At 44.1% G+C, this 18,922-nt stretch overlaps 1 protein-coding gene across 1 annotated transcript in view; it reads right to left on the reverse strand.

Moving 5' to 3' along the window:
- LOC145353996 (tumor necrosis factor receptor superfamily member 5-like) overlaps positions 1 to 18,922 on the reverse strand; it is a 77,365-nt gene that overhangs the window by 29,006 nt on the left and 29,437 nt on the right. Inside the window, exon 3 of the mRNA XM_080205063.1 lies at positions 5,778 to 5,906. Within this exon, the coding sequence (XP_080061189.1) occupies positions 5,778 to 5,906 (129 nt within the window). The remainder of the gene's footprint in view (positions 1 to 5,777; positions 5,907 to 18,922) is intronic.

The following is an 18,922-nucleotide window of genomic DNA, read 5'->3' on the forward strand; positions in this document are numbered from 1 at the left end:
TGCTTCAAGAAGACAACCACCATCCTGTTACCTAAGAAAAACAAAGCAGCGTGCCTTAATGACTATCAGCCGGTGGCTCTGACATCCATCTTTATGAAGTGCTTCAAAAGGTTAGTCACAGCATGAATCAATTCCAGCCTCCTGGACTACCTGGATCCACTAAGTTTGCCTGCCACCACAACAGGTCCACAGCAGATGCCATTTCGCTAGCCCTGCACTCAACCCTGGAATACCTAGATGACGAGGACACCTATGCCAGACTCCTATTTACTGACTAAAGCTCAGCCTTCAACACAATCATTCCCACGAAACTCATCTCCAAACTCAGTGGCCTGGGCCTTGGCACCTTGCTCTGCGACTGGATCCTGAACTTCCTAACTCACAGACCACAATCAGTAAGGATAGGCTACAACACGTCCTCCACGATCATCCTCAACATAACAAGGCTACGTTCACAGCCGTCTACTATACTCCTTATATATCTATGACTGTGCAGCCAAATTCCCCTCCAATTCGATTTTCAAGTTTGCTGATGACAGCACCGTAGTGGGTCGGATCTCAAATAATGACAAGACAGAGGACAGGAATGAAATACAGAATCTGCTGAACTGGTGCAGCGACAGTAATCTCTCCCTCAATGTCAACAAAACGAATGAGATTGTCATTGACTTCAGGAAGCGTAAAGGACAACATGCCGTTGTCTACATCAATGGGTACAAAGTAGAAAGGGTCAAGAGTTCAGGCTTTTAGGTGTCCAGATCACTAACAGCCTGTGCTGGTTCCCCCATGCCAACACTATGTTAAGAAAGCCCACCAATGCCTCTACTTTCTCAGAAGACTAAGGAAATTTGGTATGTCAGCTATGACTCTTACCAACTTTTACAGATGCACCATAGAAAACATTCTTTCTGGTTGTATCACAGCTTGATATGGCTCCTGCTCTGCCCAAGACCACAAGGAACTACAAAAGTTCGTGAATGTAGCCCAATCCATCACACAATTCAGCCTCCCACTCATTGGCTCTGTCTACACTTCCCGCTGCCTCGGCAAAGCAGCCAGCATAAATAAGGACCCCACGCACCCCAGACATGGTGATGGGGAGCACAGTAACACCAGTGTTGTTGGTGATGGGAGTTGTTCTGAAGGTGCTAGGGAGCACAGCAAGAGCAGTGTTATTGGTGTTGGGAGTTGATCTGAAGGTGATGGGGAGCACAATAAGGGCAGTGTTATCAATGTTGGGAGTTGTTCTGAAGCTGACGGGGAGCACTGTAAAAGCAATGTTATTGGTGTTAGCAATTGTTCTGAAGATGATGGGGAGCACTGTAAGAGCAGTATTGCTGTTGTTGGGAGTTGTTCTGAAGGTGATAGGGAGTACTGTAAGAGTAGTGTTGTTGTTAGAAATTGTTCTGAAGGTGATGGGGAGCACTGTAAGAGCAGAGTTGGTGTTGTTGAAGTTGTCTGAAAGTGATGGGGAACACTGTAAGAGCAGAGTTCTTGCTGTTGGAGTTGTTCTGAAATATAGGGACAAAGTGATGAAAAGTAGTGGCTGTGACCAGCACAGCTGGAAATTGCATGAGGAACAGATCCGGTTGTAAAAGTGGAACAGAACCACACCAATCTCTATCCTCAATACAAGGCTACTTGTTATCTTCTTTGATTTGAGGTCATCAGTGCAGAACGAACACACATTGGAGCCCTCACCCACTGGAGAATGAAGGAGTAGCCTGCCCATTCCACTGGCCAGAGAGTCAAAGGAACAGTTTTCAAATCTTTACCTGACTCACCATGTGTGACAAAACACATTCACTGAGAAGGAGCTCAAAGCAGCACTCACATATCCGCACGCCCACCACTGTTTGAGGTTGATGTACCACATCCTGTAGCAATTGTCTTTAGAATGCATTTTCAAGTTACCGAGAGTCAATGTATAGTCAGCAAGTTCCTCATTCTCCCCATTACTTTCCATTTCTAGCCCTCCTCTTCCACAGATCCAATATGATGGTCAGCGTGTCATGCACATTTCAAAACAAAGGGGCAGGGTCCTCCTGCCATATTGATATGGACGTCCAACACCCATGCTCTGAGCAGGCATTAGGTCTGTCCATTTGCATATTTGAGGTCTTTTTTGCAGAATTAGGTTGACTTGGACAGTCAGTGCTAGTTCAAAAAGCTAAGTGCACGTGGCCTAACCACTATCCCTTACAGTGATCACTGCAGATCACCACTTAAATGTTGTTTAAAAAATACTACCCGAGTACACGGAGTGCTCTCTTTTCAAACCATCATTCAACATAGAGTGCTTACAGACAAGGAGGTGACCAAAGACTTAATTAAAGAGATGAATTTTGAAAAATTGTTTCAAGGCAGAGATTGAGAAGGACAAAAGACAGATTTGTCTTTACTTTGCAGCTTTCACAAACTCAGGATGTCCTTAAGTACTTTACAGCCAATTAAATACTTCAAGTGTCTGCTGTACCTAGGGAATGTGGTAGTCAATTTGCGCACAGCAAGTTGCCAAAATAGCAATTTGACAATGACCAACTTCACTGTTGTTGGTTGATGAGGTAAATATTGGCCGGGGCACTCATGAGAACTTCAAAATAATGGCAGGAGAACTTTTACATCCACTTGTAAAGGAGATAGGACGGTCCTTGTTTTAATGTCTAATTCAAAAGATAGCAGGGCAGCAAATCCTCTGCTCTGCACTGCACTGAAGATGCAGCCTAGACTTCATGCTCAAGTCTCTGGGCTGGCTGGTCAAATCGAATAGGAGGCTCACTGAATCACAGCTCATAAGAACATAAGAACATAAGAAATAGGAGCAGGAGTAGGCCATCTAGCCCTTCGAGCCTGCCCCGCCATTCAATAAGATCATGGCTGATCTGTCGTGGCTCAGTTCCACTTTCCCGCCCTCTCCCCATAACCCTTAATCCCCTCTCTTATCAAGAACCCATCAACCCGCTTCTTAAAAATATTTAGCGAGGCAGCCTCCACCACTTCAACAGGCAGAGAATTCCAGAGATTCACCACCCTTTGAGTGAAGAAGTTCCTCCTCAACTCCGTTCTAAACCGCCTCCCCTTTATCTTGAGGCTGTGCCCCCTAGTCCTACTGTCTTTTTTGAGCGGGAAGAGTCTCTCCACCTCTATCCTATCCATCCCATTCATCATCTTATACGTCTCAATGAGATCTCCCCTCATTCTTCTAAACTCTAACGAGTACAAGCCTAGTTTATTCAGCCTCTCCTCATAGCTCAATCCCCTCAACTCTGGTATCAGCCTAGTAAACCTCCTCTGCACTCCCTCCAGGGCCAAAATATCCTTGCGCAGGTGCGGCGCCCAAAACTGCACACAGTACTCCAGCTGCGGCCTCACCAATGCCCTATACAGCTGCAGCAAGACCTCCCTACTTTTATATTCAATCCCCCTCGCTATGAAGGCCAGCATCCCATTCGCCTTCCTGACCACCTGCTGCACCTGCAAGCTGGGTTTTTGCGACTCATGCACAAGGACCCCGAGGTCCCTCTGCACCGTCGCCTGCTGCAGTTTTTCGCCACGTAAGTAATAGTCCTTCCTACCATTCTTCCTACCAAAGTGGACCACCTCACACTTGCCAACATTAAATTCCATTTGCCATTTCCTGGCCCATTCGCCCAGCCTATCTAGATCCTTCTGTAGACTCTCCACACCCTCCGCACAATTTGCCTTTCCCCCAATCTTGGTGTCATCAGCAAATTTCGACACCTTGCACTCGGTTCCCTCCTCCAGATCATCTATATAAATGGTAAATAGCTGAGGCCCCAGCACCAACCCCTGGGGCACTCCACTAGTCACCAACCGCCAATCCGAATAGCACCCATTGACCCCCACTCTCTGCCTCCTATTTGACAACCAATCCTCTATCCACGCTAACACCCTACCCCCAACTCCATGTCCCCTGACCTTCTGCAATAACCTCTTGTGAGGTACCTTGTCAAACGCCTTCTGAAAATCCAGAAAGACCACATCCACCGGCTCTCCTCTATCCACTGCCCTAGACACATCCTCATAGAACTCCAGTAAATTTGTCAGACACGACTTCCCTTTAATGAAACCGTGTTGCGTCTGCCCTATCAAGCAATTCCCTTCAAGATGCCTCGCAATTTCCTCCTTAATGACGGATTCTAACATTTTACCTACCACAGACGTTAAACTAACCGGCCTATAATTCCCCGCCTTTTGCCTGGCACCCTTCTTAAACAACGGCGTAACATTAGCCGTTTTCCAATCTTCCGGCACTTCCCCGGAATCCAGCGACGTCTGGAAAATAACCACCAAGGCATCCACTATAACCTCCGCCATTTCTTTCAGAACCCTCGGATGCATTCCATCCGGTCCTGGGGACTTGTCCACAATCAGCCCCTCCAGTCTGTCGAGCGCCACCTCTCTAGTAACAGTAATGTCATTAAGACCCTCCAGTCCTACCACCTTTCCATCGCTAACACCCGGCAAATTATTCACGTCCTCCTCCGTGAAGACAGAAACAAAAAAGTTATTCAAGACCTTAGCCATTTCCCCATCCCCTACCACTAGGTCCCCTTTTTCATCCTCTAAAGGACCAACGTTCACCCTAGCCAGCCTCTTCCTTTTTATATATTTATAAAAACTCTTGCTATCCTTTTTTATATTAAGTGCTAGCCCAGCTTCATAGTTTCTCCTACCCTCCTTTATCAACTTCTTTGTCAATCTTTGTTGACATTTAAACCTTTCCCAATCCTCTTCTCGCCCACTGCTCTTAGCTACTCTAAATTCCTCCGCTTTTAATTTAACACTTTCCTTCACCTCCTTCGTAATCCACGGCTTATTACCTCTCCTCCTACAGTCCTTTTTGACCATCGGAATAAATTTCTGCTGAGCACCAAGAAAGATCTCCTTAAAGATCCTCCACTGCTCCTCAGCAGACCTACCTTCCAACGCGCTCCCCCAGTCCACATTCGCCAATTCTTCTCTCATCCTACCATACTCCCCTCTATTCAAACAAAGGACGCGTGTCCGGGAACCCACTTTCTCCTCCTCCATCTGCAACAGAAACTCCACCATGCAATGATCACTCTCTCCAAGAGGATCCTTCACCGCAAGGTCCCTAATTCTACCCGCCTCATTACATAGCACCAGATCCAAGATAGCTCGCTCCCTCGTCGGCTCCAACACACACTGTTCAAGGAAATTATCCCGGCAGCATTCCAAGAACTCCTCCTCGAGCCCACCTCGTCCAACATGGGTCGACCAATCAATATGCAGATTGAAATCTCCCATAACTACTGCCGTCCCATTCCTGCACGCCGCACTTATTTGCACGTTAACAGCCCGCCCCACCTCCAGATCATTATTTGGGGGCCTATAGACGACACCCACCAGCGTCTTCCTCCCTTTGCTGTTCCTAATCTCCACCCACAACGATTCCACTTTCTGCTCTTTGGCTCCGATATCATCCCTTGCTACCACCTTGATACTATCCTTAATCAGCAGAGCTACGCCACCCCCTCTTTCCTCCTGCCTATCCTTCCTAAACACTTGATAGCCCTGTACATTCATCTCCCAGTCCCTGTCACCTTGCAGCCACGTCTCTGTAATGGCCACCAAATCGTATCCATTTGTGTCATGCCAAGAGGAGTTTCGAGGAAGCCAAACATATCAGCCTAAGTGGATGACTAGAGCACCCAAATCCAAGATGATGCTAAAAGGAGAAATAATTAAGAATATTAATTGCAACCTTATTGAAACAAAAAAAAAAGAAATACCTGTATGATCACAAGGTGAATGTTTCTGGCAGTGATCTTCCATGGTCCATGTAGGTTGGTAGAAGCCATTCCAACAAGGTTTACAATTTGAATATACACTCATTTCACACTCTTTTGACATGAATGAACCTGCAAATAAATGAAACACCCACCTTCAAATTACCATTACAATGGAAGACATAACCTCACGCAACAAAGAATTATGGCTGTGTAAGAGTCAAAGGCTTTCATTTATAAACTGACTGAACTGTCTTCCCTCCCAAACAGGTCACAGGATTCACACAATGCATGATGAAACTTAGGGACTGTTACATGGGTCAAAAGGTGGCAGCCATTTTGGACTCGATAAAACCCACAATCAGGACCGAGCAGTTAGTGTATTGTGATGGTATGTGATGGTATTGGCCAAACTCTTTGACTGGTGCCATGGGATCTTTGAGCACACTAGATCTGCAATGGTCAATGTTTCAATGTTCAAGGCTGAAATCCACAACCCTCTGTTCTTTTACAATTACAGATAATTAACATACTCCCTGCTTCTTTGCCAATGCTTTCTATTTCTTCTCTCTCTAGAATTCCTACAGTGCAGGAGGAGGCCATTTGGCCCATCGAGTCTGCGCCAAGCACAATCCCACCCAGGCTCTATCTCCATAACCCCATGTATTTACCCTGCTTGTTTCCTGACACTAAGCGGCAATTTTGCCTGGCCAATCAATCAACCTAACCTGCACATCTTTGGGCTCTCCTCAATATTAACACTGCACAGTGGTGTCATATCTCTTGTTTCTTTTTCTCACTATCAATTCTACCCCTTTTCTCCTATACATCTCACAAACTCAAACAGAAAAGCTAGAGGTCGCTTTGATCAGGAGGAATGGTGAATACCCAAACCTTCAATCTCAAAGCACTCACATCTGCGATCACTGCTGGAGGTGGCTGAGTTACATAACTATGGTTGACTATTCACAGATAGCAATGTCTACTACCACTACTATCATGAGAGTCTGAACACCAGATCAGACTCCAGCTCTATACAATTGGCTGGGCTATATTCAATGCTGATCTGGAATCCCTCAAATAGAATGTGTTGTATCCTAACAAGAACACTGACTTCAGAGATATAAATTCACAAGGAAATCATATATACCAGGGCTCTGTAATCTCTGCAATGCCGGCCATTCAAATGTTGCCCTTATACCACAGACATAATCGATTAAAAATGTCATCCTGTAAAGCTGTGCTCCAACCCAACTGTTGCATCATTGATATTAAGTCCAATCTTGATATTTGTCTCTTCATCACTATCTGTCTTTATTGAAATCTCTCCGTGATTGACACCTGGTCCCCTTCAGAGATCTGCTAGATCACAAACTCCACCTCCTTTAAAGGCATCAACGTGCTTCATACCATCTGCTCATTTACAATCATGCATCGACTTGCCAACATCTACCTGCTGTTGCCAGCTCAGAGTGAGTCCCAGCGATGCGTTGTTGTTCTTTTCCCTTTCTCTATTTCCAGCTGGCACTGCTGAAGCTCCCAGTCTGTGCTCTCCTCCAATCACTTTCCACTCAAAGGAAACTACAGGGTGATGCTGGCAGTTGGAACAGTCCAATATCCACAACAAAAAAGCCAATCAGCAACCCTCACCACACACCCTTTCCTGAGGAACATGAATGAAGTCCAGGATCCCACTGTGAGGAACGGTTGGTACCAAGGTGAGTCCCATATTGTACTGGATGCAGCACTTTGCAGAGACTGCTGCTGAAAATAACGTGGGCAGGAACAGACTGTAGGGACACATAGGCATGCTGGGAAAATGGACATGTAGATGAAATTTAATGCAGAGGTGTACAAAATGATGAATTTTGGCAGGAAAGATGGGCAGAGGCAATCTGAACTAAATGGTACAAATTTTAAGTGGGTGCAGGATTGGAGGATCCTGGGGTTGTGAGTAAATAAGTGTTGGAAAGTGATAGGACACATTGAGGACGCTGTTTAAAAGAAGCATATGGGATCCTTGCTTCATTACGAGAGGAACAGATTACAAAAGCCAACAATTTATCCAAATTCTCCATAAACGCATCAGTTAGGCCCCAGCTGAGGTATTGAGCACTTTTGAACGGATATCAAGAGACTGCAATGGGACCTACCAGCATGGTACCAGGAATGAGCGATATCAGTTTCATTTGGAGAAACTGAAACCCATTCATAAATTGGAATAACTTAAAATGGAGAAAGTTAACCAGAGATTTGATAGAGGTCTCCTTCAGTGCTGTAGCATTCTATAATTGTGAACATTCAGCCATACTAACAACGGTACCAGCTCCACTAAATGTACATGTACCATCGAGACACTGAAAAATACACTCCTTTGCCAGTGTCTAAAATCAGTTTGGTTTAATATCAAGATGATACTAGGATTTGATATTCAAGAACAAAGTGATGTAAAACTAGAGCCAGGTCTGTGGGGTGGTAACAGGAAGCACTTCATCGTACAAAGTATAGCGAACAACCAGAAGTCACTTCCAGAAAAAAACTGATGAGGCCGAGGGCTAGATATTCATCTCCTGGCAAAGGTGATGGAAGTGGTTGGGAATATTAAAAAATTAGGAGTTTGACTGCACATTCCAATTTACTCCGGCTTCTCGGTCCATGCTATTTTTGTGTGGCCTTTTCATAGGTTGGAAAAGCCTCTGATGTAAACCCCACACACGCACACACCTCTTCTGAGGAAAGGGTGGCCGTTGGGAGGACCCTATGGAATTGGAATTTCCTTCCCCACGCTTTTTTCACGTGCTGGAAGCATTAAATTTGGAGGCATTAAATAAACATGCCAGATTAGAGAATTTGTGACCAGTGGGCCCTTCAAATGTCACAATTAAATGCTGAATTATAATACTGCTGTGTTTTAATGGTTCACTGATCATGGGAACCTGTCCTGCTAATATAGGTTTACCAACACTGTGTAAGTATTGACATGTATTACAGTAATTTTCTTAATGGAGAAAGTGCCATTAAAAATGCAAAATTGTAGAAAAATGTGCTGTCAAACTCTCCTATCACACTATGAACTGTAATAAAAATGTCCATCAATCTTTTGATTTGTAAAAGTTGCCATGCTGTTGAACATACATGTTGCAGAATGTCATTTTGAGTATAGAGCGTTCTCGAAAGCATTTTCTCCAATGTATTTGTTTTACTGGCATCTGAGCATATGCATGATTCTCACTCTGCAAGAAGGAGACCTGTAAGCAAGGCTTGTTTTACCAGTGCTCCTGTTCTCATGGTTAAAACTGTTCTGCTGAGTTATTATTAAATTTGTTTATATAAAGAAGTTCCTTCTTTTAAACAATGCATTCAACTACTTTTTTGTGGTCTCAAGTCACCACATCTTTTTCGCAATGAGGAGAAAATGGCAAGGAAAGAAAACAAAGTTTTTTGATGTTCAGCTTGGAAACACAAGGTTGCATACAGTGAGTACTTCATTTTCTTTGTGAGTTTACTTGATGGAATTTTCAAGTTAGCAGCGCCATGCATAGGTTCCGGCAATCGGTTAGTCTGATGCGAAAACTGAACACATGGAGAGGTTGCAGCATTTCTTTTTATCAAATAGAACAGAAGATGAGGCAAAGCACCATTGCTTCACCTGTGTGTGCTGGTGGTGGTGGTGGCGGGGGGTGCATTTTTAAAAGGCGCATCAATTGGTAGCTACTTTTGTGGCAGAATTACGCCAGCTTCCAGAACAGCATAACTTTGGAGCAGTTTTAGAAGATATGATCAGAGATAGATTGGTGTTCAGTATTAACGGGGATAGCATTCAGCATCATTTGTTGGGGGAAGTCACACTGACTTTTAGAAACTTTGCATGTTTGCCAACAACGCTAAAGATATTCTGAAGGCTAATTTAGTTGCTCAGAAAATTTAAATTTGAAGAAGCCTCAGTCAACCATGCATCAACTGGACAGCTCAGAGCAGGAAGAGGAGGAAGCTCACAGCATGTCTAATGCGAATGGGGCACAAGCAGTGCCTAGGTTTACCATATTCATCATTGACAGTAAGCAAATCAAGATGGAAATGGTCACAGGAGCCTCCTTAAATCGTGAAGAGTCCTACAAATCAGGACTCCAACTGAACGCCAGCCCTTACTCTGGCAGAGATTCATCATCACACTGAAGAGGCCACCCCTTTGCTCTGGGAATTGTAAGTCCATATTACATATAATAGTCAAGAAACAAGCTTCTGTGTGGTCAAAACGAAAGGGCCAAGTTTGCTAGGGCATGTCTGGCTCAGCAAAATTCCATGCAAGATCAAGTACACGAGTGTGACTGGGGATGTTGTCAGTAAGTACCCGATATGTTCAAGGATGAACTGGGGACATGGTGTGGTACCACTGAAGTTGTACGCAGATCCTCAGGCCAGTCCTCTCTTCATCAAACCCAAGACAGTGTCCTACGCCATGAGAAGGCAAAGAGGAGGAGGACTTGGAACAGCTGCAAACGCTTGGAATCATTGAGCCTATTCTGTTTTCTCATTGGGCAGCTCCAAACATTCCTGTCCTTACAAATGATGGTATGGTGTGTAGAAGTGGTGACTAGAAACTCACCATTAACTAGATTTCCTAGTTAGATGCATATCCATTTCCTAGGATGGAAGATTTGGTTTCAATTCTTCCCAAAGGTAAGACATTTTCAAAACTGGACACAAGCCTGGCAGATTAAAAACTCATGCTGGAGGAAGATTCAAAGCAGTATGTTACCATAAAGGGTTCTTCAAATATAATCATTTGGTTTTTGTCATTTCCTCCAGTTTGGCAAACATTCAAAAGATGGACAATTTGTTACAAAGCATTCCTCAGGTTGCTGTCTACTTTGGGGCAGCACAGTGGCACAGTGGTTAGCACTGCTGCCTCACAGCATCAGGAACCGGTATTCAATTCCGGCCTAGGGTCACTGTCTATGTGGAGTTTGCATGTTTTCCTCGTGTTTGCATGGGTTTTCTCCGGGTGCTCCGGTTTCCTCCCACATTCCAAAGACAAAGAACAAAGAAAATTACAACAAAGGAACAGGCCCTTCAACCCTCCAAGCCTGCACCAACCATGCGGCCCAGCTGAACTAAAACTCCCTACCCTTCTGGGACCATATCCCTCTATTCCCATCCTATTTATATATTTATCCAGATGCCCCTTACAACTCACTATTGTACCTGCTTCCACTACCTCCCCTGGCAGCAAGTTCCAGGCACCCACCACCTTCTGTGTAAAAAAAACTTGCCTCGTACTTCTCCTTTAAACATTGCCCCTCATACCTTAAACCTGTGCCCCCCCAAGTAATTGACTCTTCCACCCTCAGAAAAAGCTTCTGACTATCCACTCTGTCCATGCCCCTCATAATCTTGCAGACTTCTAGCAGGTCGCCCCACTGCCGCCGTTGTTCCAGTGAGGACAAACCAAGTTTCTCCAATCTCTCCTCACAGCTAATGCCCTCCATACCAGGCAACATCCTGGTGATCTTTTCTGTACCCTCTCCAAAGCCTCCACATCCTTCTGGTAGCATGGCAATCAGAATTGAACACTATATTCCAAGTGTGGCCTAACTAAGTTCTATAAAGCTGCAGCATGACTTGCCAATTTTTAAACTCAGTGCCCCAGCCGATGAAGGCTAGCACACTTGTATATCTTCTTGACTACTTTCTCCACCTGCATTGCCACTTTCAGTACCCTGTGTACCTATATGCTCAGATCCCTCTGCCTATCAATACTTTTAAGGGTTCTGCCATTTACTGTATATTTGCTATCTGTATTAGACCTTACAAAATGCATTTTGATGTGCAGATTAGGTTGAATGTCCATGCTAAATTGCTCCATAGGAGTCAAGGGCAATAGCAGGGTAAACACATGGGATTAAAAGGGGATAGGGCCTGGGTGAGACTGTGGTCGATGCAGACTTGATGGGCCAAAAGGCCTCCTTCCGCACTGTGGGGATTCTATGATACCAAGATTGGATGGCATCTTAATTACAGGGAAGATTAAGTTTTGTAGAGGTTTTCAGAGTGGGACTGCATCTGAAGAGAAGCAATTTTCAGGCAAAAAGTATGGAATATCTATGGCCACAGAATCACTTCGAAGGGCTCATCTCCTGTGGAGGGCAAAATTTGAGCCATAAAGGAAGCTCTGCAGCTCAGGAACGTGGCCAAATTCATGTCATTCTTGGGTTTGGTAAACTTTTCTGGGAAGTTTTTGACAGACCAGGTACAGTGTTGGCTCCACTGTACCTACTTCTGCGCAAAGAAACCAAATGGAAGTAGGAGCCTGCGCAGAAGGCAGCTTTCAAGCATGTGAAAGCACTGTTGCAATGAGCTCATCAGCATTTTGATCCAGTCAGTGAACTTACCCTGTCGTAAAAAGCCTCGTCCTACGGAATGGGGCAGTACTTTCTCATTTAATGGAGGACAGTCTGGAAAACCCATTAGCTTTGCAACTAGGATGCTGATAGAGGCTGAGAGATAATTCACAGTTGGACAAAGAGGGACTTGTTATTGTTTTTGCAGTGAAAAGATTCCATCAGCGTCACTATGATCGTTTGTTCACCACAAGCTGTTGATGAGTGTTTTCAGTGAGTTTAAACATATTCCTCCATGGCCTCAGCACGAACACATCACTGGGCACTTACACTGTAAGCTTATCAGTACAATACCATGTACAGAATCAGGAAAGGTTTCAGAGTTAACAACCATTACAGATAACATGAGAAGTCCCTCTGTTTTCCAGTTGATTCTAAGGGAGTGGAAGAGGAACATTCATGTACAGATTCTCAATCTATCTCTTTACCTTAGAATCTAAATCAACTGCTTCAAAATTCACCAGTGGTATTGTGTAGGTTGCAGCACAACCACAAAGATTCTGATAGACTTTCATATAGTTAAGACGTTACTTTTGTTATATATCTGTCTTAATGGGGGATTGAAATTTAAATGAAGGGAAATGTTACAGAGTGTAATTTTGAGTACAGAGTGTTCTTATAAGCCTCTTCTCCTATGCAATTGTCTTACTGGCATCTGTTGAGGGTTCTAAGCATGTGTGAGCTTTAGGCAGGCTTTTTAGTCTGCAAGTGGGTGACCTGTAAGCGAGATCTGTTTTACAAGTGCTCCTGTTTTCTTCGTTATTGCTGTTTTCACTATTCTGTTGAGTTATTGCTAAACCCTGTTATTTATTAACAGAAAGAAGATCCTTCTTTTAAGCAACGCATTTGACTACCTTATTTGTGATCTCAAGTCCCCAGTATAAAGGGGTCTATAGGCCGCCAGATAATAACATCACAGTGGAACAAGCAACAATCAAAGTGATTTTTCAGTGTTCAGCAAAAGTATACACCAATGATAAGGAAGAACTGTAGAAAAAGAGATAGTCAGCCACAGATATCTAAAGAAATAAAGGAGAGTATCAAATTGAAAGAAAAGGCATACAAAATGGCAAAGATCAGTAGGAACCCAGAGGATTGAGAAATCTTTAAAGGTCAACAGAAAGCCACAGAAAACGCTACAAAGAAAAGAAAGATAGATTATGAGAGTAAACTAGCTCAGAATATAAAAACAGATAGCAAACGTTTCTACAAAAATATGAAACGAAAAAGAGTGACTAAGGTAAACATTGGTCCTTTAGAGGATGAGAAAGGGGATTTAATAATGGGAAATGGCCGATGCACTGAACAGGTAATTTGGGTCTTCATAGAGGAAGACACAAATAACATGCCAAAGATTGATGACAAGAAGGCTATGGCAGGTGAGGACCCAGATAAACAATCATTTTCACTAAATAAGCAGTGTTGGACAAGCTAATGGGGCTAAAGATAGACAAGTCTCTGGGCCCTGATGGAATGCATCCCAGGGAACCAAAAGAGATGGCAGGGGAAATAACAAATGCACTCATGGTAATTTACCAATAGTCACTGGACTCTGGGGTGATTCTGGCAGATTCAAAAGCAGCAAATGTAATGCCACTGTTTAAAAAAAGGAGGTAAACAAAAGGATAACTTTAGGTTGGATAGTTTAACTTCTGTAGTGGGGAGAATGCTTGAATCTATCTCAAGAAAGAAAGAGAAAAACGCCTCGACAGTAATTGTCCCATTGGGAAGATGCAGCAAGGGTTCATGAAAGGCAGGTCATGTTTAACTAATTTAATGGAATTCGCTGAGGACAGTAGGACAGTGGCAAAAAAATGAGGAACCAGTAGATGTGGTATATCTGAATTTCCAGAAGGCTTTTGACAAGGTGCTGCACCAAAAACTGCTACATAAGATAAAGGTGCATGGTGTTTTAGGTAATGTATTAGCATTGACAGAGGATTGAGTAACTAACAGAAAGCAAACAGTGGGATAAATGGGTGTTTTTCTCGTTATCAGTGACTCGTGGTGTGCCTCTGGGATCAGTGTTGGGAACACAATTATTTACGATTTATATAGATGATTTGCAGCTGGGGACCGAGTGTAGTGTTTCCAAGTTCGTAGTTGATACTAAAATGCATGTTAGAGCAAAGTGTGCGGAGGACAGGGAACATCTGCAAAGGGATATAGATAGCTTAAGTGAGTGGGCAAGGGTCTGGCAGATGAAGTACACTGTTGGGAAATGTGAGATCATCCATTTTGGTAGGAATAACAGCAAAATGTATTATTTAAATGGTAAAAAGTTGCAGCATGCTGCTGTGTACAGGGACCTGGGTGTCCTTGTAAATGATTCGCAAAAGGTTGGTTTACAAGTTCAGTAGGTAATTAAAAAGGCAAATGGATTTTGTGCTTCATTGCTAGATGAATGGATTTTAGTAACAGCTGTTGCAGCTGCATAAGGTGCTGGTGAGGCCACACCTGGAGTACTGTGTACAGATTTAGACTCCTTACTTGAGAAAGGATATACGGGGGGTGGGGGGGTGCGGTGGCGGCGCAGGTGTGTGTGTGTGTTCATGTATTAACATACAGTGAAAAGTGTTGTTTCTTGTGGGCTATACAGACACAACGTACCGTTCAAAGAGAAGGAAAGAGAGTGCAGAATGTGGTGTTACAGTCATAGCTAGGATGTAGAGAAAAATCAACTTAATGCAAGGTAAGTCCATTCAAAAGTCTGACAGCAGCGGGGAAAAAGCTGTTCTTGAGTCAACTGGTACGTGACCTCAGACTTTTGTATCTTTTTCCAGGTGGAAGAAGGTGGAAAAGAGAATGTCCGGGGTTCTAGGGATCCTTAATCATACTGGCTGCTTTACCAAGGCAGTGAAAAGTAAAGATAGTCAATGGATGGGAGGCTGGTTTCCATGATGGATTGGGCTTCACTCATGATCTTTTGTAATTCCTTGCTGTCTTGGACAGAGCAGGAGCCATACCAAGCTGTGATACAACCAGAGAATGCTTTCTGTGGTGCAACTGTAAAAGTTGGTGAGAGTAGTAGCTGACATGCCAAATTCCCTTAGTCTTCTGAGGAAGTAGAGGCATTGGTGGGCTTTCTTAACTATTGTGTCTGCATGGACCAGGACAGAGTGTTGGCTTATGAGGAAAGACTGATTAGAGTGGGACTATACTCATTGGAATTCAGAAAAATGGGGGGAGGGGGTGGGGATCTGATAGAAACATATAAAATTATGAAGGGACTAGATAGATAGGGAGATCATTTCCACTGGCAGGTGAAACTAGAACTGGGGGTATAACTTCAAAATAAAGGGGAGCAGATTTAGGACTGACTGGAGGAAGAGATTCTTCATCCAAAGGGTGGTGAATCTGTGGAATTCCCTGCCCAATGAAGCAGTTGAAGCTACCTTTTTTGAATGTTTTTAAGGCAAAGAAAGATAGGTTTTTGAACAGTAAAGGATTAAGGATTATGGTGAGCGGGCAGGTAAGTGAGTTCAGTCCACAAAAAGATCAATCATGATCTTACTGAATGGCAGAGCAAGCTTGAGGGACCAGATGGCCTACTTCCTCCTCCTAGTTCTTATGTTCTTTTTAGGGCAAGATTAGGGCCAGTTACAGACAGTAGGGGGAAGTTGTGTGTGGAACCGGAAGAGATTGGAGAGGCATTGAACCATTATTTCTCTTCGGTGTTCACGCAGGATGATATGAATGTAGCTGAGGAGGTCACTGGGGTGAAGGGGTGTAAAATAGAAAGTATTGCAGTTGATACAGAGGATGTGTTGGATATTCTAGAAGGGTTGAAAATAGATAAGTCCCCTGGTCCAGACGGGATTTACCCTAGGATTCTATGGGAGGCAAGAGAGGTGATTGCAGAGCCACTGGCTCTGATCTTCAGGTCGTCGTTGGTCTCTGGTATAGTACCGGAAGATTGGAGGACAGCGAATGTTGTCCCATTGTTTAAGAAGGGGAGCAGAGACTTCCCTGGGAATTATAGACCAGTGAGTCTTACTTCTGTAGTGGGCAAGGTTTTAGAAAGAATTATTAGGGATAGGATTTATAGTTATTTGGAGAGTAATGAATTGATTAGAGATAGTCAGCATGGTTTTGTAGCGGGAAGGTCGTGCCTTACTAACCTTATTGAGTTCTTTGAGAAGGTGACCAAAGAGGTGGATAGGGGTAAGGCAGTAGACGTGGTATATATGGATTTTAGTAAGGCGTTTGATAAGGTTCACCATGGTATGCTTCTGCAGAAAATGCAGATGTATGGGATTGGTGGTAATTTAGGTACTTGGATCAGGAATTGGTTAGCAGATAGGAGACAGAGGGTGGTGGTTGATGGTAATTATTCATCATGGAGTTCAGTTACGAGTGGTGTGCCTCAGGGATCTGTTTTGGGGCCACTGCTGTTTGTAATCTTTATTAATGATCTGGATGAGGGTATAGTTGGGTGGATTAGTAAGTTTGCTGATGACACCAAAGTCGGAGGTGTGGTAGATTGTGAGGAAGGGTGTCGAAGTTTGCAGGATGACTTGGACAGGTTGCAGAGCTGGGCCGCGAGGTGGCGGATGGAGTTTAATGCGGAGAAGTGTGAGGTAATCCATTTCGGTAGGAATAACAGATGTGTTGAGTATAGGGCTAACGGGAGGACTTTGAATAGAGTGGAGGAGCAGAGGGATCTAGGTGTATGTGTACATAGATCCCTGAAAGTTGGGAATCAAGTAGATAAGGTTGTTAAGGAGGCGTACGGTGTCTTGGCGTTTATTGGTAGGGGGATTGAATTTAGGAGTCGCAGCGTCATGTTGCAACTGTACACAACTCTGGTGCGGCCGCACTTGGAGTACTGTGTGCAGTTCTGGTCCCCACATTACATGAAGGATGTGGAGGCTTTGGCGAGGGTGCAGAGGAGGTTTACCAGGATGTTGCCTGGTATGCAGGGGAGATCCTATGAGGAGAGACTGAGGGATTTGGGGTTGTTTTCACTGGAAAGAAGGCGGCTAAGAGGGGATCTTATAGAAACATATAAGATGATTAGAGGCTTAGATAGGGTGGATGGTGATAGCCTGTTTCCTCGGATGGAGAAAGCTAGCACGAGGGGGCATGGCTTTAAATTAAGGGGGGGTAGTTATAGGACGGATGTCAGGGGCAGGTTCTTTACCCAGAGGGTGGTGAGGGACTGGAATGCCCTGCCTGCTGCAGTTGTAAATGCGCCTAGTTTGGGGGCGTTTAAGAGATTGGTGGATAGGTTTATGGACGAAAAGGGATTGGTTTAGATTAGTGGGTCAATGTTTTTTTGTAAAAAATAAGACTGGTCGGCGCAACATTGTGGGCCGAAGGGCCTGTTCCGCGCTGTAATGTTCTATGTTCTATGTTCAAAAGGCCATATATTTATATATCTCATATTTTGATTGACAGTTTTAAGGTGATTATAACAGGACTATCTGCCTTGTCGCAAGTGGATAAGAATTTGTTTGTTTTGTCCAACAGATTGACCATCTGAGGGATTTATATTTTTGAATGGGATTTTTGGGGAGAGTTTTTTTTTCAGTATGAATTGACTTTGAATATGACAGCTCTTAAATTGTTAGCAATTTATTTTTTTAATGTCCATTTCAAAGATATACCGCTCATAGTACACACTGGGTGAGTGGCTATGGAGGATGCATGAGGGACATGGCCAATATGAGAGACATTGGGGACATGATGGTTTTGAGGCGGGGGGTGTGGAGATGGCATGAGGAGGATGACAATGATGGATGTGAGTAGACATGGGATATATCAGGGAGCGTGAGAAATACAGGTGCTCTGAGGCATAGGGAGGTGGTATAGGGGATATGAGGACATGAAGGGTGGTTGGGTTTGAGGTGGCATAACAACTATGTTGAAGAACCATGCCAGTGTCCCAGCAGCAGGGCCTTCTAACAAGCCCGCCTTGGCATCCTCACTCTTCCAATGCTAACATGGATCCCAGAAAACACTAAGCATGTCTGCCCATGTCTGCAAACAAAGTGGATAATGGCAGTCCTTTTGGTGTAGTGTACCTGGATTTCTGGAAGGCTTTTGATAAGGTGACACACAGAAATATAGAAATACAGAAAAACTGCACCACAATAGAGATACTTAGTAAGATAGAGAGTTATAGGTAAGCCTAGTCATCTCTAAGGTAGGGACATGTTTGGCACAACTTTGTGGGCTGAACCCTCTATCTTACTAAGTTCCATGTACTTATCTAAAAGTCTCTTAAAAGACCCTACCGAATCCACCTCCATCTCCATTGCTGGCAGCCCATTCCACGCACCCACCACTCTGAGTGGAAAACTTACCCCTGACATCTCCTCTGTACCTACACCCCAGCACCTTAAACCTGTGTCCTCTTGTGGCAACCATTTCAGTCCTGGGAAAAAGCCTCTGATTATCCACTCTATCAATACCTCTCAACATCTTATACACCTCTAACAGGTCACCCCTCATCCTTTGTCTCTCAAAGGAAAAAAGGCCGAGCTCATTCAACCTATCCCCATAAGGCACGCTCCCCAATCCAGGCAACACCCTTGTAAATCTCCTCTGCACCCTTTCTATGGCTTCCACATCCTTCCTGTAATGAGGCGACCAGAACTGAGCACAGTACTCCAAGTGGGGTCTGATCAGGGTCCTATATAGCTGCAACATTATCTCTCAACTCCTAAACTCAATTCCTCGACTGATGAAGGCCAGTACACCATACGCCTTCTTAACCACAGTTTCAAACTGTGCAGATGCTTT

This window comes from Carcharhinus amblyrhynchos, chromosome 16 (genome assembly GCF_965287045.1).
Source record: "Carcharhinus amblyrhynchos chromosome 16, sCarAmb.v2.hapA, whole genome shotgun sequence".
NCBI lineage: Eukaryota > Metazoa > Chordata > Chondrichthyes > Carcharhiniformes > Carcharhinidae > Carcharhinus > Carcharhinus amblyrhynchos.